Source organism: Podarcis erhardii (genome assembly GCF_964252035.2).
Source record: "Podarcis erhardii genome assembly, chromosome: 13".
NCBI classification, from domain to species: domain Eukaryota; kingdom Metazoa; phylum Chordata; class Lepidosauria; order Squamata; family Lacertidae; genus Podarcis; species Podarcis erhardii.
Window position 1 is genome coordinate 18,313,427 of NC_138502.1, and position 27,373 is coordinate 18,340,799.

The 27,373-nt window shown below is 48.2% G+C and overlaps 1 protein-coding gene across 5 annotated transcripts; it reads left to right on the plus strand.

Annotated features, from left to right (window-relative positions):
* The first annotated feature begins 29 nt into the window (after positions 1-29).
* On the plus strand, positions 30-27,211 carry TULP2 (TUB like protein 2). Of its 5 annotated transcripts, XM_081837375.1 has the most exons (18): positions 30-123; positions 715-877; positions 1,834-1,955; positions 4,512-4,561; positions 6,339-6,383; positions 8,196-8,247; positions 9,195-9,351; positions 9,870-9,995; positions 11,311-11,430; positions 14,845-15,039; positions 16,695-16,886; positions 17,218-17,354; positions 19,417-19,599; positions 21,762-21,874; positions 22,943-23,057; positions 24,473-24,571; positions 24,686-24,857; positions 26,396-27,211. In XM_081837375.1, exons 2-18 carry the CDS (start codon positions 811-813, stop codon positions 26,527-26,529), a joined length of 2,079 nt encoding a protein of 692 aa, XP_081693501.1. In that variant the 5' UTR covers positions 30-123; positions 715-810; the 3' UTR covers positions 26,530-27,211. The 5 variants fall into 5 exon arrangements, with proteins under 5 accessions (XP_081693501.1, XP_081693505.1, XP_081693504.1 ...); XM_081837378.1 differs by lacking the exons at positions 30-123; positions 1,834-1,955 and having other exon boundaries at positions 862-877; XM_081837376.1 differs by lacking the exons at positions 30-123; positions 715-877; positions 1,834-1,955 and adding an exon at positions 2,070-2,412.
* Positions 27,212-27,373: the final 162 nt, after the last annotated feature.

Below are 27,373 nucleotides of genomic sequence, written 5' to 3' on the forward strand. Positions count from 1 at the left end.
CGGCGCTCTATTTGCGTCATGCCCCCACCTTCCAACCTCTTTTGCATAGACGGCCACGCCCCCGTCCTCCTCCTTCCCAAATAGCTGCATCCCCCCTTTTCCTCCCTTTATCCGTGTTTTCTGGTAAACGGACGCTAGAGGGCGCAGAGAGGAAGGCGATAGAAGTTAATTTAAGGCGCAATTAGATTTATTTGGAGAGCGAGAATTTAGCAGCGGCCGCGTGTGATCTGCTAACTGGCGAATGTATTTCTGAGCATGGGCAGAGTGCATTGGAAATCACAAGCTAGAGGTATAAGGCGCTTCGCGAGCGCTGATCCGGGAAAGCTTATGCTACAGTAAAATGTATTCCTTAATATGCTGGTTACTCTGAAATTTGCTTCGTAAGGCTGCCTGCTTTTAAAAATCTGCTGACGGAGGCACTAGGCTTTGCTGCTTCCAGTGTCAGGCAGAAATTCAACAGGGGCAGATGCCTCAGCATGGAGACACAATAAACAGGAGGAGATCTTTACTGAGCAAAACAAAGATTGCGGGGTGGTTAATTAACTGAGGTATCTCAGTCTTATTCATTTCAGTGGGTCTACAGTATTCTGAGTAAAACTTGCCCGAATGCCACCCAGTGATAACAGTGGCTAGAATTCATTGCAGTAAATAATAATTTCAAAATAACTATGTTGGTAGTATTTGCAGAAAGCTGATTATGTTTGTCTCTTTCAGCAAAACGAAAGAAGTCTTCACAAACAGCCGCATACCCAGCATTGTTTGGGAATTCTAAGAAACCAGAAAATCAGTGCAGTTTTGAAATTGATTCAAATGGTGTCCAGTGGAGTCCAAACAAAGATCTCAGGAACCATCATGCAAAATTACAAGATTTTAAGAGGTGTGCAAATACATATCAAACAGTCAACTTTCCAAAATGCATAGGCGATAGAAATGTCAGAAATGTGTTGTACAAAAATGATAGTTTTATCTGCATGGTAAGTACGCATTTCTCAATTGCAGTGGTACCTCTGGTTACGTACTTAATTCGTTCCGGAGGTCCGTTCTTAACCTGAAACTGTTCTTAACCTGAAGCACCACTTTAGCTAATGGGGCCTCCTGCTGCTGCTGCACCACCGCCGCACGATTTCTGTTCTCATTCTGAAGCAAAGTTCTTAACCCGAGGTACTATTTCTGGGTTAGCAGAGTCCATAACCTGAAGCGTATGTCACCTGAAGCGTATGTAACCCGAGGTACCACTGTACTGCAAGAAATAGGAAGTGTGCCAGCCAGTACGTGTATTTATGAAATGTAAGTTGCATCTGTAGCTGTGGGTGGAGCAAATAAGCCTTTACTGTTGGGCAACTAGTGCAAAATGCAGTGGCTCTACCATTCACCGGAGCAGGATATTGCTGCCATGTCATGACGCATACCGCTAAAAGAATTGCACAGGCTGCCAATGAGCCACCTGGATAAATTCAACCTGCTATAAAGATATATGTAGTTTGGGACCAGGACGCCTGAGAGTTTGTCTTTCCCCTTATATACCTAATCAATCACTGTGCTGTGCAGGTGAAGGTCTGCTGCAGATAGTCCATTCTGCACAATATAGAAACTAGGCCTTTCATGTGGTGGCACCTTCTCTTTGGAATTCCCTTTTTAAATATAAGACAGGTGCTGCCTCAGTTGTCTTTGCAGTGCCTACTGAAGACTTCCTTCTCCCAACAAGCCAACAACTTTGCTTCCAACGGTAACAGAGACCTTTCTCAGTCTGTATCTGCATTGGAATTATTTTTAGATGTTAAAATTGTTTTATTTTGCATGTGTTTGCTGCTCTGGGCTCCTCTTGGAGGAAAGTTAGGGTGCGGATAAGACTAGAATCCATTCCCCTCTACTCATGGGAAGAGCCTCTGTTGGCACATCTACTAAGCCCCTCTGGAACCAGCCAAGTCACGTCTATGTTGGCATCCAGTAGAATGGTGAGTGCCTCTGTCTCTGCATTCTGGAATTCTTTATTCCAGAATGGAACATCTTTTTAATCCTTTGTGGCATCGCCAAGTTTACCCATTGTCCAATCAGCAAACGGTAGCTTGTATGGTGACCTTGAGCACTGAAGGAACTAGTGTGTAAAGCAGCTGCTGAGAGCTGGAGGACGGGGGAAAAAATATATTAAGCGCAAGTTCTAAGTTTTTCAACTCTGGTTGATCTACTGACCTCAGTTCCTGAACTGGAATTTGTTCTTTCCCAGCTGTAATGCTGTCTTAGAACTTGTGGTGTCTTTGCAAAGCCTGAAAGGGCTCCTTTATGCAAAGCGGACTCAAAACATACAAGCCGTAGGTTTTGTGGATTTCCTGTAAGGATATAAAGGACGCTGGAGCCATGCTCAATTGGAACAATGATATCAACATGTCACTAAGACTGATCTCGCCAGAGGAGGTAAGCTAACAGAGAGGAGGATGGTGAAGCTAATGGGAGATTTTTTAGTTCAGTTTGGAGAACAGTTGGTGTCTGCAACTTCAGGCTGTTGGACAAGATGCCCAGTGGACCCCCTTGCTGAGTGGTGGGTCCACCACCTCCTCCTCACTTCTGCCCCTGCTGCCCATCTGCTTGCCCCCTACCTCTGGGCTCAGTCTCTACAACCACCAGGGGGAAGAGTCAGTTGTGACTGTGCTCTTTGGACGGGGAGGGTGGAATACCTTGGAGGTCAACAGTAGGTGGCGCTAGAGCCAGTGGCAAGCAGGGGAGCCGACCAATTCTAGTCTTGCCCCCATCCTGCTCCCTGCCAAATTGTACAGGGGGCAACACTGAGAGTAAGGAAGAGGAAGTGGAGAGGCAGTACCACGTCCCTGGATTGGTTGTCGGTAAGAAAGTCAGCAGATGTGAGCTGGCTCAGGCCAGACTGAGGCTGGTGGGGCAGGGCCAACATTTGCCCTAATGGACCAACTTCCGCTAGGGAGAGCATGAGGCAACTAAAGCTTGGTGCTGTTTCCCCTTGCTCTGCCCAGCAAGGAGAGGAGCAACGGGGCCAGGAGGAATTCTGGGGAATTCAAATTGTAGTACAGTGGTACCTCTGATTAAGAACTTAATTCGTTCCGAAGGTCCGTTCTTAACCTGAAACTGTTCTTAACCTGAGGTACCACTTTAGCTAATGGCGCCTGCCGCCACGCCGCCGCTGCCTGATTTCTGTTCTCATCCTGAAGCAAAGTTCTTAACCAGAGGTACTATTTCTGGGTTAGTGGAGTCTGTAAGCTGAAGTGTCTGTAACGCGAGGTACCACTGTATAATAAAGTGCAATCAATAGGAAATAAAAGCAGCAATAAAAAGCACCGTTAAAAATCATGCAGCATCTACCACTGGGCTTGCCAGTCTGAATCTCCAGGTGGGAAAGAGTGCCTTTACCGTTCATGCATCTTGCAAGCTTCAGCTCAGCAGGAGCTGGGTGCAAATTGCAGCATAGACACTCTGGGGGGTTCCGCCCTCCTCTGCTACTGCCTCCCAATTAACCTCCATCTCCAGGGCCTGCCCTGTGATATCACTGATATCACCAGAACATCACCAGGGGCTGCCCCAGGGTCTCAGGTTTGGACCGTGAGATATCAGGGTCTGAAATGCTCCTGAGTTTGCAACCCTTCCTACCACAGCACATTACAGTTGCTACAACTGGCAGAAAAACTATGAAGTGGTCTGCGAAGACCCACAGCAGCCTTTAAGTGGGCAGGGAGGGGGGGACGATTGGGAACCACTGCCCTCTTTGTATATGTGTGCCTGGATGTAGCCATAGTTCTGCAGCTGCTCATTCAAATGCAAGCTTTTCCTCTTGCTCGCTCTCGACAGACACGCACTGTGCAGGAAAGACTTGCTCAGGGTTCAGCAGCCCAGCCACTGGCTGCTCACACACCTGACTCCCAAGGCCACTAGGCAGAAGGCACCTTTCGAGGCAGCCACAGGTCCTGCAGACTTAAGGCAGACAAAGTCACAAAGCTGATTAGGAGAATCTGATGCTGGTTTGGCGGGGGAAGAGGAGCTGCTCCACTGTGTGCTCCCCCCTCCCTTCCGCACCTACCTTCGCCAGCTGCAGTCCAAAGACCAGAGCTAGGAGGGAGAAGACAGGATCCAACCTCAGTGGGATTTGAGCGGTTTGGGGCTTTCCCTGGGTGAAAGCGGTGAGTTAAGAAGGGAGCTTGGGCTCGTCCTTGAGCAGGATTCCGGGTGAAGGGTGTCATTTGATTGCACTGATCGAATCATGGCAAGCTGTCTTCTCATTCTCTACCGAAAGATAAATATCTGGCACCGTTTTTTTAAGGGAGTGTTGGAAGGTGCCAGGAGTCACACCTGGGAACTCTGGATCGAGGAGCGAGAACTAGTGATTTCTGACACTAGCAAAGAGAAGCCAAGATTGGCAGTGAACTGAGAGTCCAAAAGGCTCAGGGCAAAGACGGCTGTGTCGTAGGTGACAGCAGGGGGGAAATTGGTTTTAAAAATCAAAAGTAATATTGTGCACCTCTATCTATCCCCTGGTTTTTTCTGCTTGACAGATGCAGTTCGATCCTACTGCGGTCCAACCATCTCCAGCAAGGCATAAAATGTAAGCGAACGGGGCTCTTCTGGGTGGGTGGGTGTGTACTGTTGGCTGTTATTCTTGCTAATCCCTCCTGAGGCTAATTCTATCTTGTCCACCTTAGAAAGAGAACAGATGCCTTGCTTGGAAGCCTCGCCCGTTCGCCTTCACGCTTTTAATCCATGCTCTTAGCCTCCGGAGGTCATTTTAGTTTAAGAACCCACTTGTGAGGCTGCTGTCAGAAGAGATGTCTGTGCCACAGACTTAATCAATTCTAAAAGTCAGTTTAGCTGCTCTGGCTCACCGCCCCTCACGCCCCCAAAAATGTTCCCTAGGAATACATTTCAGGGCAGGAAGTTGTGTTTGTCTGTTGCACAAAGCAACCAAGAGCCTTTTGGCACCTAAAAGATTTGTTTGTGAGGGCGCAGGACTTTGTATTATAGCTTAGCAACATCTGGAGGGCCATAGGTTTCCCACTTTTGCACTGAAGCTTAAATGTATGTAAAAGAAATGGAATAATAATAATAATATATTTATACCTCGCCCATCTGGCTGCGTTTCCCCAGCCATTCTGGGCGGCTCCCAACAGAATATTAAAAACACAATAAAACATCAAACATTCAAAAACTTCCCTAAACAGGGCTGCCTTCAGATGTCTTCTAAAAGTCAGATAGTTGTTTATTTCCTTGACATCTGGTGGGAGGGTGTTCTGCAGGGTGGGCGCCACCACCGGGAAGGCCCTCTGCCTGGTTCCCTGTAGCTTCACTTCTCACAGTGAGGGAACTGCCAGGAGGCCCTCGGAGCTGGACCTCAGTGTCCAGGCTGGACGATGGGGGTGGAGACACTCCTTCAGATATACTGGGCCGAGGAACAAGTCTAGCTGCCACATTCTGGATTAGTTGTAGTTTCTGGGTCACCTTCAAAGGTAGCCCCATGTAGAGCTGCAGTGATGCTCCTACAGCCCACCTCAACCTGATGTCCTCCAGATATTGTTGACTCTTAACTCCCATCAGCCCCAGGCAGCATGGACAATGATCAGGGATGATGGGAGTTTGAGCCGGGTCCCTCTGCTCCTTTCAGACTGGCTCTTCAAGGCTTCCAGTAGCTGCAGTTTGGTGGCAGACCATATGCTTGGGCTGGAGAAGGTCCCTGGTTCAGTCCCTGGCCTCTCCATATAAAACATAATAAAGAATCTGAAGAAGTGTGCATGCACACGAAAGCTCATACCTAGAACTAACTCAGTTGGTCTTTAAGGTGCTACTGGAAGGAATTTTTTTATTTTGTTTTGACCATGGCAGACCAACACGGCTACCTATCTGTAACTGCATATAAAACATGATGAATATACCACTTATGGGATGCTCTTTCCCAGAGATACTTGCTTGAGGGTGCCAATGCTGTAGTCCTTTGGGTGCTGAGTGAAAACCATCCTGCTTCCTTCTGCCGTTATGCGTCCCAAAGGCATAGCAAACAAACAACTTCTCAAAATATATAGTAGATGCAAACAGCCCAGAGAGCTTGGCAGGAGGAGCAGTATGTGAGCGTAATTAAATAAAAAGAGGTGTTGTGCAACTGTCTCGGCAATCCCTTGCCTGTGCTGCACCGTTCCTACAGATTGCGCTAATCTCCCAGCCTGCCGTTGGGACTGTCCCTGTCCCTGTGTGGTTTGCCTGTAGGAGCACTGGACATTTTACAGCAAATATGACTTTTCTGCTTGCTAGTGTCAGGACGTATTTAGGGCCTGAGCATTCAGAAAGCATTTTTCTTTTTGGTGGTCTGACCCACCTGCACCGTTTTCTTGCAGCCTCACGGAATCCACAAGTAAAAATGCTTCACCCACACCTGGGAGGTAAGGAAGGGGAGGAAGGGAATTTAGTAAGAAGTGGTCTTCTTAGTCTGCCTGTCTGTCTGCCTAGCTTGCTAGCTGCTTAGCTGAGTATCGCAACTGAGATAACAGCATAGTGGTTAAGAGGCAGAGGCTGGTTGTACGTGGAAACATTTACAGCTGTATCAATGGAAAGGTAGTGGCACAGCACCTCTTTTCCATGCAGAAAGTTAGGATTGGGAGAGACCCAGGTCTGAAACCCTGGAGAGCCACAGCCAGTGTAGACAATATGGAGCCAGGTGGGCCAGCAGTTGGACAGCTTTGTATGTTCCCCAGCTATGCACTTATTGACAAAAACGTCCATTTCAAAATGGTATAAAGCAGAGCTAAATGAACATCAGGGCTGCAACCGTTCATTGGCTGGGTTGATACATTAAGGCCCTTTTTGACTGAAACAACACCAATTAATCAGGCAACACGTTTCGGCAATGTTCGCTATTTTTAAATAAAAGAACTTACACAAACTTCAGCTGAAAAATGTCATTCCCCTTTAATTATAACACAGAAGGGATGCCTCTTGGCCCCAGTGCCATCATATATCTACATATAAAGAAAAACCCCAGCATATTTTCTCCCTTCAAAACTATCGGTTTAGTCATAGGAAAATCTGTGCAGGTCTCATCAGGGAACGAATCCATTATTTATTCAGGCAGCTCCTCTAAATAATACCAGCCTGCCGTACAGTTGTGCGTGTAAAGTGCCTTGAATGTTTCAAAGCACTTTGGAAATCCTAAGCATCTTTATTAAGCCTTATTTTGATTAGAACTCGGTTCCATCCAGTCCTAGATGCTGTCTTGCTACAGCTCCATCGTCCCTAACTGTTAGCCTTCTGAATGGGGCTGATGGGAGGTGGAATCTGACAACGTCCGGAGGGCCACAGAATCCCCATCCCTACTTTAGTTTAAAAATAGTGGAGCCCATCTTGTTTCTTCCTCGCTTGTAACTCCTCTTTCCATCAGTGTGAACAATACAGAGGGTATCCATGTTATTCTGCTACACCAAAAACTACAGAGTGTCTTTGAGCCACCTGAAGTTGAACATATTTATTATGGCACCTAAGCCAGATGTGGCCAGGTGTTGTGGGCTGCAGATTCCATCATCCCCGTCAGTTCGCTATGCTGGCTGTGGCTGATGGGAGTTGTGCAATCCACAACATCTGAGCAGCACCTCAGAATTAGTGGACTCCATCTGCTAAAATAAAACCATAGTCCACGATAGCTTATATGCCATGGCAACTGTGGCAGGTCACATCATCCATACCATACATTCAAAGCGTGTGGCTTCCCCCAAAGAATCATGGGAACCGTACCTTTGCTAAGGATGCTGGGAATTGTAGCTCTCTCTGAGGGGTAAGCAGCAATTTCCAGGATCCTCTGGAGGAAGCCATGTGCTTTCAATGTGCCGTGTGGATGTGACCGTAGTCTTTAAGGTGCCACAACACTTGGCATTTTTGTGTGAGTGATGCAGGAGTTTGAGAGCACGGAGGGCTTTATAAATTATAAGTTATGATGAGCGTGTGGACATGGCCTTGTCCACTTTCCCACCTCCACCGTGGCTGGGCCTTTGAGGCTTTTGTGAGGTCACAAAATCCTTTCAACGCCATGGCACTCAGAACCCCCAGGGAGCAGCAATCCTGGGGACTGACCCCTCTAGCAGGTGGGGCTGCCCCGGAGCTGGCAGAGTGATGCCACATCTCAGAATGTACCGGAATTTGTACCGCCGCCTCCACTCCTTCTCCAATTCACCTCCTGATGCTGGTACCCCTTTCTCTTCTAGCAATGGCAACGACGAAGCAGCGTTCATCCGGAAGCAGAAACTGGAGATCCAGGTACCTTGCCTTAGCAGCAGGCCAAACTCTCAGGAGTGGGGAGGAGCTTGAACATTGCTGGGGACCTTCTTGGTGGGGTGGGGTAGACAGACAGCTCTCGAGCTGCAGGGATGCAGTCGCTTGGCGTGTGTGATCTGTAAGTGGCAATGCTTTGTTTAAAAGGTTCTTGAGTATGGCAAGGGCAACACACCCCATAATTCAGCTGCTGCAGTGTATTCCAGAACAAGGGTTTAGATCTGGGTTTTTGGCAGAACTTGTCTATGGGATCTCTTAATGGGGGAGGCAAATAGAGGGGAATCATTGCAATTGACGTGAGTCTTAGAATCATAGAACTGTAGAATTGGAAGAGACACAAAAGGTCATCTAATTTCCAATCCAGTGCTTTTAATGGTAAAATGCTTTTAATGGTAAAAAAATATGCTTTTAATGGTAAAAAAATATGCTTTTAATGTAAAAAAAAATGCTTTTAATTGTAAAAAAATGCTTTTAATGGTAAAAAAATATGCTTTTAATGGTAAAAAAATAGGACATCGGTATTTGTATATTGATAAAAGTGCTGTGGGTGTTGGCATAAAACCACAAAGAAAGAGGTGACTGTACTGCAAACCACAGCCACCCAAAAAGTGTTGAATATACACAGCACCCTCCTCTACACCAGTGTGGTGTAGTGGTTAAGAGCGGTGGACTTGTAATCTGGTGAACCGGGTTCGCTTCCCCGCTCTTCCACATGCAGCTGCTGGGTGACCTTGGGCCAGTCACACTTCTCTGAAGTCTCTCAGCCCCACTCACCTCACAGAGTGTTTGCTGTGGGGGAGGAAGGGAAAGGAGAATGTTAGCCGCTTTGAGACTCCTTCGGGTAGTGATAAAGTGGGATATCAAATCCAAACTCTTCTTCTTCTATTTAACCCTGCTTCCGTTTCTGACCATCTCTCTGTACACCCTTCCAGCGCCGTATCATCGAAAAGAAGCAACGGCGCAAGCGCCAGGAGCCGCTCATGGTCCAGGCCAACACGGAGGCCAAGGTGAAGGGGCGCCGTGGGAGGCGCAAGCCAGAGGAACGCATCCCACTCATGGAGTCTTGCAGTGAGCATAGCCTGTGCAATAGTGAGTATAAGCAGCACTGCCCAGCCTGAGGAGATCATGTGGCCTAGCAGCCTGCTCTCAGCATTTAAATCCTTTTGTCAGGTGGGGCTTCGGGAACGTTGACATATCCCATCGCGTAGGATGAAATTCCAATCTACGAGGAGGCTTTTTTATTGTAATAATTATTTTTTAAATAAACAGAGCTGCAAAGTGGTTAGTAACTTCAAATGTGCACACATTTAACCTGCATGCATTTAAATTTGCACCTTTGAAGGCTACAGAAGGGGGCAAAGCAGGGGGAAAGCAGTCAGGGATGAGCTTTGATAAGGGATGAGCTCCTTTTCTCCAAGGAACTTGAGGGGGTGTAAATGGTTCTCTCGCCCCCCTCCCCCGGTCCACAACCAACCCACTTCGGTACTGGACCAAAACTTGCCCTTCTCAGCTAAATGGTAGATAAAATGGATGGCGTGGAGTTTTCGGAGTTTTTCTTGAATGAGATTTGATGCCCACTGAACGATAATCCGCCTGTCTTTCCAAAGGTACAAGCAACCCTTTCCTCGTGGAATCGGTCCCAGAGGCCCACCTTGGCGCTCATATGTGGGGTAGCTCTGTGCAGATGAACCGAACGCACAACGGCCAAGGGGAATGCCAGGAACCCTTTACAGGTAACAAAAGAACGTACGGTCATATAAGAGTTTTGCTGGATCAGGCCAGGGGCCCAACTAGTCCAGCTTTCTGTTCTCTCAGTAGCCAGCCAGATGCCCTTAGGAAGCCCACAGGACAATGGGCACAACAGCCATCTCTCCCCTTGAGACTTCCTCATAACCCTTCCCAGGTCACACTTTCTCTCCTCAGGCCACACTCCTGAGTAGCCTGGTTTCAGTGTTTTTGCATTGCTAATAATGACTCTTGCTTGTCTGGATGAAGGATAGAGGCAAGGGTGGGTGGGGACTAGCCTACCGTGCAATGGTAAAATTTACCTTCATTGCTCCTCCCCCTTTTGCCATCTGACCCTGCCCAGCACATGTGGCCCTCAGAGTAATTGCCCAGAAGGCAATGTGGCCCTTGGGAAGAAAAAGTTCCCCACCCCATAGGCTCTGAAATCTTGCACTTCTCTTTCCAGGAATAACTGGGGATTATCCCTATTATAAGAAAATATCTCTCTTTTCCTTATGGGGAGCCCTTAAGAGTCCCTCAGGAAATCTCTATCGGTGAGAGAGAAAGCAGAGGCCAGCCAGAGTATATTGAAAGCAAAGCGGCTAATAAGCCTGATCTTTATTAAAGGAAATCAGCTATTGCAACAGGGTCCCCACTCACCACACACAGGAGGGAGGAGACCCTCGAACAATGGTGCGCAAGCCCCTATAAAGACTCTTGAAATTGCCCACCCTGTAACCCAAGACCACCCCTCAAAAATCATACATACAACACAGAAAGAGGTGGTCCCCAGCAGAAATGTGAGAGCGCTGCTTCTCTCCTGTCTGCCAGGATACCTGATAATGCCTTACTTGATAGCATTTTCTGGGTAGCCTGGCCATCACTTTGAGATGGTAAATACTTTAGTTCCCTAATCTCTTAGGCATATAGATAGTTTGCTCAGCTTAACGCATACTTGCTAGACTGTATTTACAGGGAGGTGTAAGCCCCTACAGTCCAAAGTCAATTGGAAAGTTTTTCCCTTTTCCTTCCTCCTCTCAGAGAAATATTTGAGGTCAATTTGGGAGAGTCAAAATGGCTTCCTGTACTATTTCAGACATGCGGTTTATATGCTTATATATTTGTTTGCCTTGTACATTTGTGAACATTTATTCTATATTTGAGACCGTAGAATTATTATAATCCCCACCACCTGTTTCCTCTATTCCCTGAAGTCTTCAGCACCCTTTCACCTTTATTTATTTTTTATTTTATTCAACAAAATTTATACAGTGCTTGATTGAACAGCCTCTATGTGGTCTTTGTGCCCTGCCCTCTCCACAGATTTCTTTGATGAGGCCCAGCTGGAGGAGGAGCTGGAAGTGGCCATTTTGGAAGAAACACAGCCTATCAACAGGAACGAATCAGCTCCCAAGAACGGCTGGCAGGCCAAACAGAGAGAAGGTGAGGGGGGGCGGGGGGAAGAGAGAGAGAAGAACCAGGTTGCTGAACATTCACCACTGTGATACCATAAGCGGTTGCTAAGCAACTGCCTCTGATGCTCGGTTGCCAGGCAACAGAGCTGAGTCAACAGGACTCGTACTGCTTTGCACATGTCCAAGGACCAAGTTCTCCTATGCAGAGAGGGGTTCCCGAAAGGCAGAGTCAGCTATATTAGGCACTCTGCAGGGCGCACAGGTACCCCAATGCGGGAAATACCCCTGCTAATGTTCCTAGTTGATTTGAGGGGATTCCCGCTACTAGTCACTTCCCCAGTGCAGGGAGAGAAGGTCTAAAAGTTAAATTCTCCTCCTCATAGATAGCTGGTGGTGTGGCTTCTACAAGGAGTTGCTGTGGGAATAAGGAGTAGCAATGTTTTTACCCCTGTTCATTCCAGATATACAGCATTTAGTGAATTTTAGGGGGCTTTATAATGGATAATCATGTTGTTGCCACTCACCAGATTGTTGCGTTCCAGTATTCTTCCTGTGTTTCCCCCCAGACCTGATCTGTGGGAAAAAGAAAAAAAAATTATAGGGCTTAGCTGCCCAGTGTAGGTAGGCAAAATTCAACCGAGGCTTCAGAACTAATGTGCCTTTAGTTAAAAACTTCCCCCTTCAAGCTTCTGCCCATTTTATTTCTTCCTGTGCAGCAGAGCTTGTGAGGAATTGCTGCTTAATTAGTCACTCTGGTAACGGGTTACAGATAGGTAGCCGTGTTGGTCTGCCATAGTCAAAACAAAAAATTCCTTCCAGTAGCACCTTAAAGACCAACTAAGTTAGTTCTAGGTATGAGCTTTCGTGTGCATGCACACTTCTTCAGATATCTGAAGATATCAGAGTAGTATCTGAAGAAAAAGTGTGCATGCACACGAAAGCTCATACCTAGAACTAACTTAGTTGGTCGTTAAGGTGCTACTGGAAGGAATTTTTTGTTCTGGTAACGGGGTTTGGAGAAGGCTTTCATTGTTAGTTTGTTGCCGTCTTTTATTTTCTATTGTAGCAAAATCAATAAAAGAAGGGATTTAACCCTTTCCCCAGTGCCATCTTCTGAAACAGTCACCACCAAAGTTGCTTTTATGTATGAACGGGGGTTGGGGAAGACGGGTATAATACGAGAAATAGCAGCTTCAAGAGAAGTGGCAAATTAAATCGGTGAAATGGTGCTACAAAAAGGGTTATGTTGTGAACTGTCCTGAGATCTACGGGTGAAGGGTGGCATACAACTTTAATAAATAATAAAAGAGAAATTAAATTACCTACCCCCACTCCCCTAGGAACAGGGCCTCAGTCCAGGCTCCTCATAGGTCTTCCTGCAGCAGCTTTTACAAAAAGAAATCGGGAGATCCAATCAATAATCTCACACTTTGGGCCTCATTTTAAAATGGCAAGTTTCTAGTTCTGGTGCAGATATAAGCTGAAAAATGTGAGAGCACAATCTGGTGATATCACAGGAACCATAATAATTTATAATAATAATTTATTATTTATACCCCGCCCATCTGGCTGAGTTTCCCCAGCCACTCTGGGCGGCTCCCAATCAGTATTAAAAACAATACAGCATTACATATTAAAAACATCCCTGAACAGGGCTGCCTTAAGATGTCTTCTGAACGTCAGGTAATTCTTTATCTCTTTGACATCTGATGGGAGGGCGTTCCACAGGGCGGGCGCCACTACCGAGAAGGCCCTCTGTCTGGTTCCCTGTAGCCTCACTTCTCGCAATGAGGGAACCGCCAGAAGGCCCTCGGCGCTGGATCTCAGTGTCCGGGCTGAACGATGGGGGTGGAGACGCTCCTTCAGGTATACAGGACCGAGGCCGTTTAGGGCTTTAAAGGTCAGCACCAACACTTTGAATCGTGCTCGGAAACGTACTGGGAGCCAATGCAGATCTCTCAGAACCGGTGTTATGTGGTCCCGGCGGCCACTCCCAGTCACCAGTCTAGCTGCCGCATTCTGGATTAATTGCAGTTTCCGGGTCACCTTCAAAGGTAGCCCCACGTAGAGCGCATTGCAGTAGTCCAAGCGTGAGATAACTAGAGCATGCACCACTCTGGCGAGACAGTCCGCGGGGAGGTAGGGTCTTAGCCTGCGTGCCAGGTGGAGCTGGTAGACAGCTGCCCTGGACACAGAGTTAATCTGCGCCTCCATGGACAGCTGTGAGTCCAAAATGACTCCCAGGCTGCGCACCTGGTCCTTCAGGGGCACAGTTACCCCATTCAGGACCAGGGAATCCTCCACACCTGCCCGCCTCCTGTCCCCCAAAGACAGTACTGCTGTCTTGTCAGGATTCAACCTCAATCTGTTAGCCGCCATCCAACCTCCAACCGCCTCCAGGCACTCACACAGGACCTTCACCGCCTTCACTGGTTCTGATTTAAAGGAGAGGTAGAGCTGGGTGTCATCTGCATACTGATGAACACCCAGTCCAAACCCCCTGATGATCTCTCCCAGCGGCTTCATATAGATATTAAAAAGCATGGGGGAGAGGACAGAACCCTGAGGCACCCCACAAGTGAGAGCCCAGGGGTCTGAACACTCACCCCCCACCACCACCTTCTGGACACGGCCCAGGAGGAAGGAGCGGAACCACTGTATAACAGTGCCCCCAGCTCCCAGCCCCTCTAGACGGTCCAGAAGGATGTTATGGTCAATGGTGTCAAAGGCCGCTGAGAGATCCAGCAGAACTAGGAAACAGCTCTCACCTTTGTCCCTAGCCCGCCGGAGATCATCAACCAGCGCGACCAAGGCAGTTTCAGTCCCATGGTGAGGCCTGAATCCCTGGTGAGGCCTGAACCAGAGAGAGAGACTGAGCCAGACTTCCACTGATCAAATTCCAGGGGGGAATTCAGGGCTTCCTATACTGTCTTTCCTTCTCCCTTCCCATGGTTGGAAACTAACAGCATAAATAATGCAATTTTTCTTATTTACAATCCCCCTGCGCTGTGGGTTAAACCACAGAGCCTAGGGCTTGCCAATCAGAAGGTCGGCAGTTCAAATCCCTGCAATGGGGTGAGCTCCCGTTGTTCGGTCCCTGCTCCTGCCAACCTAGCAGTTTGAAAGCACGTCAAAGTGCAAGTAGATAAATAGGTACCGCTCCGGCAGGAAGGTAAATGGCGTTTCCGTGCGCTGCTCTGGTTTGCCAGAAGCGGCTTAGTCATGCTGGCCACATGACCCGGAAGCTGTATGCCTGCTCCCTCGGCCAATAAAGCGAGATGAGTGCCGCAACCCCAGAGTCGGTCACGACTGGACCTAATAGTCAGGGGTCCCTTTACCTTTACCCCAAGTTACAGAACTGGCCTTTTACTGGCTTGCTATTTAAGGCACATTTCATTCATAACCCCTGAGGTCCTGGTCATCTCTTTCTTAGCACCTGCAGGGCGCCCCAATGCCCAGCGACATAGCCAGGCTTCCAGGTCAAAGAAGGAAGTTTTGTCACTCAGAGAGGCTGTTCCATCTAGCATTGTGGACATGGAAGGCGAGGCTCCTGGCTGCGAGTTCCAGGCACCCCTGTTGGAAAAGGAAGCCTCATCCCCAATACAGAAAGCTCCATCCATCATCATGGATATGGAAGGTGAGACTCCAGAATTTTGCATAAGAGTACAGGGAGGCATGGAAAGCCCACTCTTGAGGCAAGGGAGCATGAGCTTGTGCTTTGAACATGTGCCCCGTTTCTAAATAACTGTGCCAGGGAAGCATGTATACTCTGAACAGGGCAGAAAAATTTGCATTTAAAGCTGTGCATATACGAGTAGTAAGATAATATGCCACTGCTGCAACGCTTTCTGTATAAAAGATGCTGCAAAAAAGGCAGCTCAGAAACTTCCATTTTAAATGCATCGACTTCATTGGTTGCTAAACAGTTTCCAGGCTCAAGCTTAGAAGCCACCTTGACAATTATGTAGTATACAAATGACCATGTTGGTTAATAAATTACATTCCCCCCACCTTTCATACAACTGTGACATACACAGTTCTCTCCTGAAGTTTAGGTGGGTTCCCATGAGGCAAGACACAGCGATAACAGCAAGGACCTTTATTGAACTACATGACTGGGAAACGGGGGCAAAGCAACTTCTTATATACATTTCTGAAAGCCTGAGCCACTCCCACTCCCAACGTGATTGGCTGTCTAAACTTCAAAGCTGCGAATCACAACTCAAGAGTTCAAGGGCCAATGGCAGAAGCCCAAATCTTGAAATGTTCTGTGATTGGACAGCATGTATCAAATCAGAACACAGGAGCTCAGAATCCTTAGTCCAGACTCAAGCTCAAGCAAACACAGACCACTGAGTACGTAATGGCTCCCTTCCTCATTTAATCCCCACAACAACCCTTTGGGTAGGTTAGGCTGAGAGGCAGTGGGTGTCCCAAGGTCACCCAGAGAGATTCATGGCTGAGTAGGGATTCAAACTTTGATCCCCAGGTCCTACTCAAGCACTGGTCACCCTCTGCTTTAGCACAAGATCAGGAACGGGAATGAGCGAGCAAGTGGGGGATGCACAGTGGATCTGTGTTTAATAAAACAGAGTGCAAAGAGTGTCCAGTGGGTTCATGGAGGGAGGGAGCAAACAAGGAAGAAGTAGGAAGACGACAAGGCCCATCTTCTTACATTATTCCTCATGTCAAATATGAGCCATTATTCCTGAACTGCATGCAGACAGGAATATAGACCGGTGTGTGTATTCCCTGGGTGCAGAAATTACATCTGATGTTGAAAAAATATATGCTGAAGTGAATATACAGACACACAAAGCTATCCTATATGAGCCAAGCGAATGGACCACCCCACCCAGTATTGTCCATTCTGACTTGCAGCAGCTAAGGGTCTCAGGAACAGTCTTTCCCATCAACTGTTACCTGACATCAATCCTTGCTAGGCTGTTGCTCACTTGTATTTTTTCCTGAAAGCGCTGCGGGGTATACAGGGACACATTGGTGAATGACATGGTTTGTGTGTTATGTACTTCCGGTCTCTGAAATATAAGGCAAGTGTGGGGAACTTTTGGCCTTCCAGACGTTGTTGAACTACAACTCCCATCAGCCCCGGCAAAAGGGGCCAATGGGTAGGAACGATGGGAGCTGTAGTTCAGCCACATCTAGCGGGCCTGAGACTCCCCACACGCCTGATACAAGGCCTGAAGCAGCCCTGGGACAAGAGGTAGAAGGTGGCGTGGAGACGAGAACGAGCCAGAAGAGGGCAGTAACAGAATTGATTTCACATCTTAGACCATTTCGAGAATGAACCGCAGAGAGAAGACATGGACCTAGAATCTACAGGGTCCAAGGATACCACTGGCGAAGCCTGCCATGTTGACACACTGCTCAGCAATTCTGACAGTGAGGGGGAGTCATCCCAGGAGTTGACAGTCCCACCCTCACCCATGAAAAAGCCCCGGGACAGGATGCTTGCACACAGAGGTGAGTGGCCTTCCAGCTGGAAGGGGATCATCTGCCGAACTTCTCTTTAACTGATCTTGGCAAAGAGTTCTGAGATATAGCCAAGAGTTGTGTGTGTTTCTGCAGCTTTCTGCAAACATCCAGTGATGTTTAGCACAGAATTAAGGGTCATGAGGACCTTAGGTAGCTAGTTTTTTTAAAAAAACAACAACTTTCTAGCATTAATGGCTGTTAAATTAGGCATGCAATGTATAAGCTATGCCCCTGATCTAAAGCGGTAGAAGGGAGAGACAGAGAGAGATTAGTGACTGGATTCCAGCCCATCCTTCCCAATCCTCCTTGCTCTGCTCAGGGTCTCTCACCAATGGAAGGAGAAGCCAGAGTGAGGAAGACGAAGACGATGAAGAGAAGGATGATGAAGATGAAGACTTCAAGGACAAGGATCAAGACATCCTTATGTACTTCCGTGAGGAAATTGACTCGGCCACCGTAAGAGGCTATGGCTGAAATTGAGCACCCCCTTTTCAAGCATCTGAATGATCACTCGGGATATATGTGGCTGGGTGCATACCATGTATTTAAAGTGCATGGTTTCCCCCCCCCCCAAAAAAAAATCCTTGGAAGTGTAGTTTACACACACTCACATACTTACAATCCCCAGCACCCTTCTCAAACTACAGTTCCCATGATTCTTTAGGGGAAATGTCGCATGCTTTAAATGTATGGTGTGTACAGTATGCAGTTGTGCTAATGTGAGAGAATGCCCCCCTCCCACCCCCCTATCCTAGCTGTTGCCCCCGATGTCCTGCAACTCTACTCAGTTGCTGTTCCATAGGTACACCTTCACCTCACCCCCGCTCCATTTTGTTCATTGTCCCGCTGCCCTGGTCTCCACAGAAACGGACAAGGTTGTGGGAAATGATTGTCAGTTTTGACAGACAAATTTGGGGTGGTCCATTTCTATTTGTGGAAACGGACAACGCTGTCTCTCTCTTCCCCCTTATCCGTGGCTAGAGAACAGTAATGGAAACTGGCCACAGTGAAATGGAGAAGCTTTTTCCTTTCAACATACTTTTATCAAAAGGTGGAAAAAGGTACTCCCAAATATGTGGAAAGAATGGTGGGTGAAGGACTTAAAAAATGGGTTCAGATGGAACACATCTGTTGCTGTGCTGCTCCCTTGAAGGGCGGTGCCACAAACTTAAAACAGGGTCTACAAATGGTTGGTTCAACTGTCATAGTTTAAGAGCATAAGCCATGCTTGCTGGATCAGACCAGTGGCCCATCTAGTCCAGCATCCTGTTCTCACAGTGGCAGACCAGAGGCCTGTGGCGAGTCTGAAAACTGGACATGAGCACAAGAGCACTCTGTTTCTGCTGAGGTAACTTGGAAACTCTGGTTCTTTTTGAGGGTTTGCTGAGAATTCTCTCTTAGAGGTTCTTTAGGCCAGGAGAAGATTGGCCGGGCATAGGCCTACATAACAAGTGCCTGGTTTTCTTCTCCAGCTTTACACACACACCCTAAACACACTAGCTTTTAAAAACCAGGGAGTCAAAATCTGCTATTTTAAGATTTTAGCACAGAGCAGGACCAGCCCAAGACCTTTTGGCACCTGAGGCAAAATGGTGTCCCCCTCCCCACCAGGGAAGAAGGGGTGAGTGAATATCTACATCAGGAACAAGGAGGGGAGTAAAGATCTACACTGGGATCTGCTGCTCCAGTGGATCCAGAAGCCTGAGGTGGTCACCTCACATTACCTCATGGGCAAGACGGCCGTGGCACAGAGTATTCCTTTTACAAGGTCATAAACCATACAGGAACGGAGAGCCTGTTCTCTGCGATAATTGCTTAAGTTGTGTTTACTTAGGCTTGGGAAATCCCGATATTCAAGTTGATCCGACATTAGCTTTGAGGGAATTAATAATCACATGGCCGGAGCTGTTCGATAAAATTTGTCAGCTTTTGGCTCTCTAAAAGTTGTTGGACTCCAACTCCCAACTGCCCCGCCAAGTATTGCCAATGACCAGGGAAGCTGGGAGTTGTAGTTCAATAACATATCAAGTGCCACAGGTCCCCCATCCCTGCTTTAGCTTCTCACAGAACTATAATCCACAGGATTCCATGTGTTTGAAGCACTTGTGGGCTACATATAAGAGCAAGGAGCCAAGCAAGCAGTTAAAGGAGAGAACAGTTGCTTTTGACTGAGCTACCCTACCTCATTCCTTCCAAAACACCTCCCATCTGAGGACAATGTTGCCTTGGGAAGGAAAGAGAGAAGACTGAATTGTCTGAAAAGCTGCCATCTCATTCCCAGTATTCCACCTGAGGGCATTTCCCTCCTTCAGATGGTCTACTTAAGGACCATCTTGCCCCAAAGGATTATCCAAAAGGATTTGTTCCCCCTTGTCACTTGTCTTGGTTGTTTTAATGTTGTTTCAATTGATGCTTATTGTTTTCCTATTTCCATGTTAACTGCTTTGTGAGGTTTTCCCCCAAAGCAGTCTCTAACTAGCCTTAAGAAGCAGCCTATCCTTATTTTCTCCCCTCTCAGTCTCCCAGTGAAGAATGTGGCACCCCGTTGTCCCTCAATTTGGATGACCTAGAAGAATTTGTACTGAAACCCGCTCCTCAAGGCAGTACAATTCAGTGTCGCATCACACGGGACCGGAAGGGGGTGGACAAGGGCATCTTCCCCTTCTACTACCTGCATCTGGAGATGGAAAACGGAAAGAAGGTATCTGCAAGCGAGAAGGAGTTCTGTGCCTTTAGAACAACAACAACAACAACCCTGCTTTCAGGGGTCAGCAAACGTTTTCCGCAGGGGGCCGGTCCACTGTCCCTCAGACCTTGTGGGGGACCAGACTATATTTTTTGGAGGATCCCCCCCCCCGACTCTCCCCTCCCTTCCCCACAGCACCAGACAAGCCCCGGTGGCTGCTTACCTGTGTCTTGCAAGCGGCAAGGGCTGGCGGCAGTGGAGGGATGATGAGCGGCACGAAAGGGCTGGCTCTGGAGAGGGGCTGCTTAAAATGGCGGTCAGCCAACTGCGGCTCAACAAAGCCCAGCCCCCTTCCTCCTCTAGGCAGGGCGGGGAGAAGCCAGGAGGAGGGAGGGAGGAGGCTGCAGTGTGTGTGAGGGAGGGGGGGGGGAATGGTGCAGCCCGAACAATCAGAATCCCCATGCCGATCCACACAGCGATTCCCAGACCATACGGGGGCCGGATCCAGAAGGCAATTGGGTCAGATCCAGCCCCCAGGCTTTAGTTTGCCGACCCATGGACTGGAGTCCATCAGATGAATGAAGTTTTAGCCCAGGGGTCAGCAAATTTTTTCAGCAGGGGGCCGGTCCGCTGTCCCTCAGACCTTGTGGGGGGCCAGACTATATTTGGGGGGGGGCGGGGCGGGAATGAACGAATTCCTATGCCCCACAAATAACCCAGAGACGCACTTTAAATAAAAGGACACACTCTACTCATGTAAAAACACGCTGATTCCCAGACTATCTGTGGGCCAAATTTAGAAGGCGATTGGGCCAGATCCGGCCCCCGGGCCTTAGTTTGCCTACCCATGTTTTAGCCTTACTTGGCGGGGATATATAGTGAGAAAGAAAAGGCCAGAAATGGTGAACAGTGGGGTCTAATAGGAAAGAAATGTCTGGCAATTCAGTTAAGGCGGCAATCCTGGGAGCTCATCTCTCTCTTAATGGATGGCTTCCAGCCTCATGAGGGCCTTCCCCACTGCCATGGCAACCACTGGGGCCCTGGCCTTACCAACCTCTCAGCGATGTCGTTGGAGGCAAAAAGGCAAGTGCCTCACATATGCCAGCCCTCACACTGGTATATGTATTCTCTCTCACCTTTGAAAGATGTTCCATGGAGGAGGTCCCAGGTACAATCTCTAGGCATAGCCAGGAGAATCACCTGCCGGAAATTCTGGAAAACTGTTGTCAGATAGTGTAGTAGACAGTAATGAAAGGCTAGATGGATCCATGTTCTTAGTACAGTGGTGCCCCGCAAGACGAATGCCTCGCAAGACGGAAAACCCCCTAGACGAAAGGGTTTTCCATTTTGGAGGGGCTTCGCAAAACGAATTTCCCTATGGGCTTCCTTTGCAAGACAAAAATGTCTTGTGAGTTCCTGCGGGTTTTTTTTCCTTTCCCCCCCTTTTTCTAAGCCGCTTATCAGCTGATCCGATAAGCCACTAAAAGCCACTAATCCGCTAAGCCGTCAATGGGCTTGCTTCGCAAGACGAAAAAACCGCTAGACAAAGAGACTCACGGAACGGATTAATTTCGTCTTGCGAGGCACCACTGTAGGTTGCAACAAGCTTCAGAGGAGGAAGCTGCCAATGGGGATATCCAGACTAGTAATCTTATCAATCATATTCTACAAGAACTTATAGGTAATTACTCTAGAAGGAGATGCAATTTGTACAGCTTCCTGTGATTTGACACTGCTTAGCAATTATATCCCAGGGTTGTTTTCCAATACATTTGGAACTTCACTGGAGATGTGAAAAGTAGGTCATGAGGGACCCATGGGCCTCCAGATCTGGCCAAACTACAGCTCCCATGGCCATGCTTGCTGGGAGTTGTAGTCCCACAACATTGGGGGGGGCACAAGTTCCCCACACCTGCGATAAAGTCTCTGCAATTATTCTGGATGGAAGTGGCTTAGAACTGGGACGGAGAGCCTTGGGCCTGTAGATATCTTTGGATTCCATCTCGCATCAATCCCAGTCAGCGCAGCCGGCGGTCAGGGAGTTGTAGTCCAACAGCATCCAGAGAAAGGGAACTGTAAAGATACCTGTGTGGATCAGAAAGGGGATGCTGGCCATTTTGGGAGGGAGGCTTGCCAGGGACCCGTCTCACTGACTGTTGTTGTGTATTCTCCCTCAGCGATTCATTATGTCTGGGCGGAAGAGGAAGAAAAGCAAGACTTCCAACTACCTAATTTCACTGGACCCCATTGATCTGTCAAGGGATGGAGATAACTACATTGGGAAAGTCAGGTATGTCTGTTTCAACCCCATCTTGCGTTGGCAGGGCTGTGGCACAGTTGGGAGGGTGCCTGGTTTGCATGCAGGTGGCCCCAGGTTGAATCCCTGCCATCTCAGGAAGCTCAGGTGATGTGAAAGACCGAGGCCCTGGAGTGCTAGGGCCTTTCAGCGTTACGCTGCTGTGGTCACATCACCCCAAACATCCAGCCCTGCAGCACCTTAGTAGGTAAGGTAAAGGGACCCCTGACCATTAGGTCCAGTTGTGACCGACTCTGGGGTTGAGGAGCTCATCTCACTTTATTGGTCGAGGGAGCTGGCGTACAACTTCCAGGTCATGTTGCCAGCATGACTAAGCTGCTTCTGGCGAACCAGAGCAGCGCACGGAAACGCCGTTTACCTTCCTACTGCTGTGGTACCTATTTATCTACTTGCACTTTGACGTGCTTTCGAACTGCTAGGTTGGCAGAAGCAGGGACCGAGCAGCGGGAGCTCACCCCGTCATGGGGATTCGAACCACCGACCTTCTGATCAGCAAGTCCTAGGCTCTGTGGTTTAACCCACAGCGCCACCCGCGTCTCTAGTAACCTACCCATTTATTGGGCTGAGAGCATTCATAGGCAAGGACCTACAACACCTCCTATAAGTTATCGCCAAAGAAAACCACAGAGCAAGCGAGGCAGCCTCTTTTCTTAGAGCAATTTCAAGTTCAAAGCGATGATAGTGATCTTTTGAGTTGCCCAGTTTTTCTGGAGGAGGTGTTCAAAAACAATTCCCATAAGGAGCAGGAAATGACTATTAAGCCATTGTCCTTTCAAGCATCTTGTTTATTGAGCATTTGTCCTAATTTTTTAACATATGCACAAATGATCCTTAGCTGGGAGACACAAAACACTTAAGTTTCATTCTCGGCCGCTGCATTTTGTTTTTAGCAGTGCTCTTGTTCTTCATTTATATTTTCCTTTGATATTGGGTTGTGTATTGTTATTTATTAATTGGGAAGTGGGGGAGTTGAGGATAAGGTATAAGATTTCTAAAATAAGCATTTCTCTCCTCCCCCCCCCAAAAAAAACCTGCTTCTAGGTCCAACGTACTGGGAACCAAATTTACCGTGTTTGACAATGGGATGAACCCAGATAAGAAACCTTTTGTTCCAGAAACAGCCCAGCTGCGGCAAGAGCTGGTTGCCATTTGCTACGTAAGCTTGAATGGAGAGAGGGCCCTGTTGGAATGAGGGGAGGAGCCTGGGCAGCAGGATAGACGCAACATCTCAAAGAGCCACCAGCTGCCAAAATAGGCAACACTGAGCTAGATGGGGGAATGGCCTGTATAAGCAGAAACCTCTGTTGCTATGGTGCTGCCTTTACTACAGAGATGAGATGAGCCTGTAGTCCTCCAAAAATGTTGGGCTACAACTCCCATCGATCCCTGGCAATTAGTCTGAGGCTGACGGGAGTTTGGGTCCAACAACATTCGGAGGCCCAGAGCTCCTTCATCCCTGCTTTATTTATCACCTTCTGGCTACTTGTGGTGTTTTTCTCTGGTGTGAAGCAGCTTTTTCTCCCAGTGGGACAACGATGGTTGAGTCCTCGGCCCGGTATAGCTGAAGGAGCATCTCCACCCCAATCATTCTGCCTGGACACTGAGGTCCAGCTCCGAGAACCTTCTTGTGGTTCCCTCACTGTGAAAAGTGAGGTTACAGGGAACCAGGCAGAGGACCTTTTCAGTAGTGGTGCCTGCCCTGTGGAACACCCATCAGATGTCAGGGAAATAAACAACTACCCGACTTTTTGAAGACATCTGTAGGCAGCCCTGTTTAGGAAAGTTTTTAATGTTTGAAGTTTTATTGTGCTTTTAATTCTGTTGGGAGCCGCCCAGAGTAGCTGGGGAAACCCAGCCAGATCGGCAGGGTATAAATAATTATTATTATTATTATTACTACTACAAAATGAGAATGTTGACTTCTGTTTCAGGTGATAGCTTTAGAATCTATCCACTGCATTGCACACAGATAGGGGAAGAGTTGGTGCTGGGGCAGCTGCTTTGCATGCAGAAGGCCCCAGGTTCAATTCCTAGCACCCACCCACCCTCAAGTAGGGCTGGGAGAGACCCCTGCCTGAAACCCTGGAGGGTTGCTGCCAGTCAGTAAACAATACTGAGTGGATAGGTCAGTGGTCTGACTTGGTACGAGGTGGCTTCTTAGATATGCATTTGCAGAATTCACAACATGCTACATAAATGAATAATAAAGTGACAGTAACAACCCGATGGCAGAGTGAATAGAATCATATACAGTGGTACCTCGGGTTAAGTACTTAATTCGTTCCGGAGGTCCGTTCTTAACCTGAGGTACCACTTTAGCTAATGAGGCCTCCCGCTGCCGCCACACGATTTCTGTTCTCATCCTGAAGCAAAGTTCTTAACCCAAGGTACTATTTCTGGGTTAGCAGAGTCTGTAACCTGAAGTGTCTGTAACCCGAGGTACCACTGTAATTGGAAGGGACCCCAGGGGTCATTTAGTCCAACCCCCTGCAATGCAGAAATCTTCTGTCCAACGTGGGGCAATAGGAGAGTTTATGTTGCTTTTTGCTCCTTTCCTCACCTCCTTTATAGGAAACCAATGTGCTGGGATTCAGAGGCCCACGGAAAATGACAGTGATAATCCCTGGTGTGGACGCGGACAACGAAAGGATCTGCATCCGGCCTAAGAATGTGAGTGGTTCACTGCGAAATGGAGGCTGGCAGGCAGCCCCGCTCCTTCTAGTGCCCTTCTAGGGCTTGAAACCGCTAGCATAAAACATCCCCGCATGTCTGTGTTGTCGGTAGGAACATGAGACCCTCCTGACTCGGTACCAGAACCGGAACATGCAGAACCTGATCAAACTCCAGAACAAGATGCCGGCTTGGAACGAGGAGACCCAGTCCTACGTGCTCAACTTCCGAGGACGCGTCACACAGGCCTCCGTCAAGAACTTCCAGATCATCTCAGAAGACGACCGTGAGTAGTGGGCGGAGTTGAGAGGAGGCGATTTGAGGCGAATGTGCTGCAGCCCAGTAACTTAAGCCACAGTCGCTCATAAGCGAGGCCGGTTCACTGGGACTTCCTTCCAATCAAACAGGCTTAGAAGGACCACTTCCTTCGTGGGCAAGGGATTCTCTGATATGGCCTCCTCATCCTGGTGCCTTCTGGATGTTGTTGGATGAACCACTCCCATCAGCCCCAGGCAGTGGAACCAATGGTCAGGGATGATGGGAGTTGTAGCCCAGAACAAACAGAGGACGCCAAATTAAGGGAGACCGCTCTGGCCTAACAGTCCCAGCCCGGATATTGCTGCATCTCAGCAATGCACAAGAAACCTTTGGACATAAAGGTCGCAGCACACCTGAGTGCACGAATTACATATTTACGGGAGTAGGTTGTACAAACATTGGCTTGTGCAGACATGCCACACGAGGATCTCTGTGTAACCAAGTTAACTCTATTCACCAAGCTCCATAAGTGTAAGAAAGCTATTTGCGCCACCCAGCAGCCATCTTTCAAAAGAACAGGACCTCTCAAAGTTACACACCCCTCCTTCTGTTTATCACAGGCTGAAGGAAAGTTTGAGCAGAGGTTTGGCTGTATGTAGTAAACGGAGGTGGTGGTGGGGGGTATGTATCTTTGGAGGAGAAGACCCTGAGCATGTTGTTTTGAAGAATGGGGAGATGGGTAGTGAAATATACTCGGGAGTCGAGAGTGGATTTCATGCTCTTTATTCAGCTCGTTTATTCGAATCCCCGCTGCGGGGTGCGCTCCCATTGCTCGGTCCCAGCGCCTGCCAACCTAGCAGTTTGAAAGCACCCCCGGGTGCAAGTAGATAAATAGGGACCGCTTACTAGCGGGAAGGTAAACGGCGTTTCCGTGTGCTGTGCTGGCTCAACAGATGCAGCTTGTCACGCTGGCCACGTGACCCGGAAGTGTCTTCGGACGGCGCTGACCCCCGGCCTCTTAAGCGAGATGGGTGCGCAACCCCAGAGTCGGACACGACTGGCCCGTACGGGCAGGGGTACCTTTACCTTTACTTTTATTCAGCTCATAGTGGTGAGGAGGAATGGAAGTTCCCACAGAATGTCTGCTTTACATACATTATTTACACAATGGGCCCCACGTGATTGGCTAATTCCGGGATTCTCCTGTAGGCCAATCAGGTTGCGGATTCACTTCTACCTGGAGCTGGATTGGGTGGCTCCTGTGGACCAATCAGACTGCTGCATTCTGGGTCCTATTGTTCTAGGACCAATCAGACTGCTGCATTCTGAATCTTGTTGTTCTAGGACCAATCAGACTGCTGCATTCTGAATCCTATTGTTCTAGGACCAATCAGACTGCTGCATTTTGGATCCTATTCAACTCAGTACATAACAGGTGGGCAGGCCGGCGAGGTGGTGGACCAGGGTGGATGTTTTCAAAGGCGTTTTGTCTGCATGTTTAGCAGCAGAGATTACGTACAGAGTTTCCTGTCTCATTGGTGCTCTCTTCCCATCCCTGCCGTACAGCTAACTACATTATGCTGCAGTTTGGTCGTGTGGCGCCCGATGTGTTCACCATGGATTACCGGTTCCCTCTCTGTGCAGTTCAGGCCTTTGCCATCTGCCTGTCTAGCTTCGACGGGAAAATTGCTTGCGAGTAGAGAGCCATCCCGCCGACTTCTCTGACATCCAACCTCTGTGGCTTTTGCCCTGGATTGCTTCCTGCTGCCTCGTAAAACTGGACACAAACTGTTTTGCTTTCAGTATTGCCCACCTTCTACCTCCGACCTTCCCGTCTTTTGTCAGGCTGGACCTCCACATGACCTGTTGCCGTCAAGCTGGCATGTGATTTCCCCTTTTGCTGCTCTCCATTCAAATCCCGACAAGCCATTTCCTGCCAAAGTATCTTCACCATTTCCTGTAGCCCCCAAAGCTTTGACTTCATCTCCGTCTTTCTTGTTTTGATTCTGATTTTTTATTCACTTTGAAACTCCCCCTGCCCGACCTGATTTCTGACCTGTGTCGCTTAACCTTTGAACCTTGCTACTTTGGTTAAGGCTTGTTATGTCCTAACTCCCCCCCCCGACCTCCCCCCCTTCAAAGTAACTAATTAATATCCATCTATGCAAGAAACATACCATCTCACCAGATGTGGACCAAAGCTCCGTTATTGAAGAAACAACAAAGCACTTGAAGAAACAGCAACTTCTGCCAGCTTCATGAATTCAGAACAAGGGAAGGGGCAGCCATTTTGAAACTATGGGCTGAAGCTGCAACCCCACCTATTTTCCCTTCTCTATCAAATTGGGTAATAGATTGGAAATAAAGCTTACCCAGAGATCAGTCCGGCCGCCTGACTTATTCTTGGAAGCAGATGGGGCTCTTTCCAGGACGACCTGCTTCTAGAGGGGTTTGACTACATCAGTTGGGGATTCCAAACCACCCTTCATCACATCTCTGTTTCCAACCTCATCACAACCAGAGACACTGATTTATATTGTATTT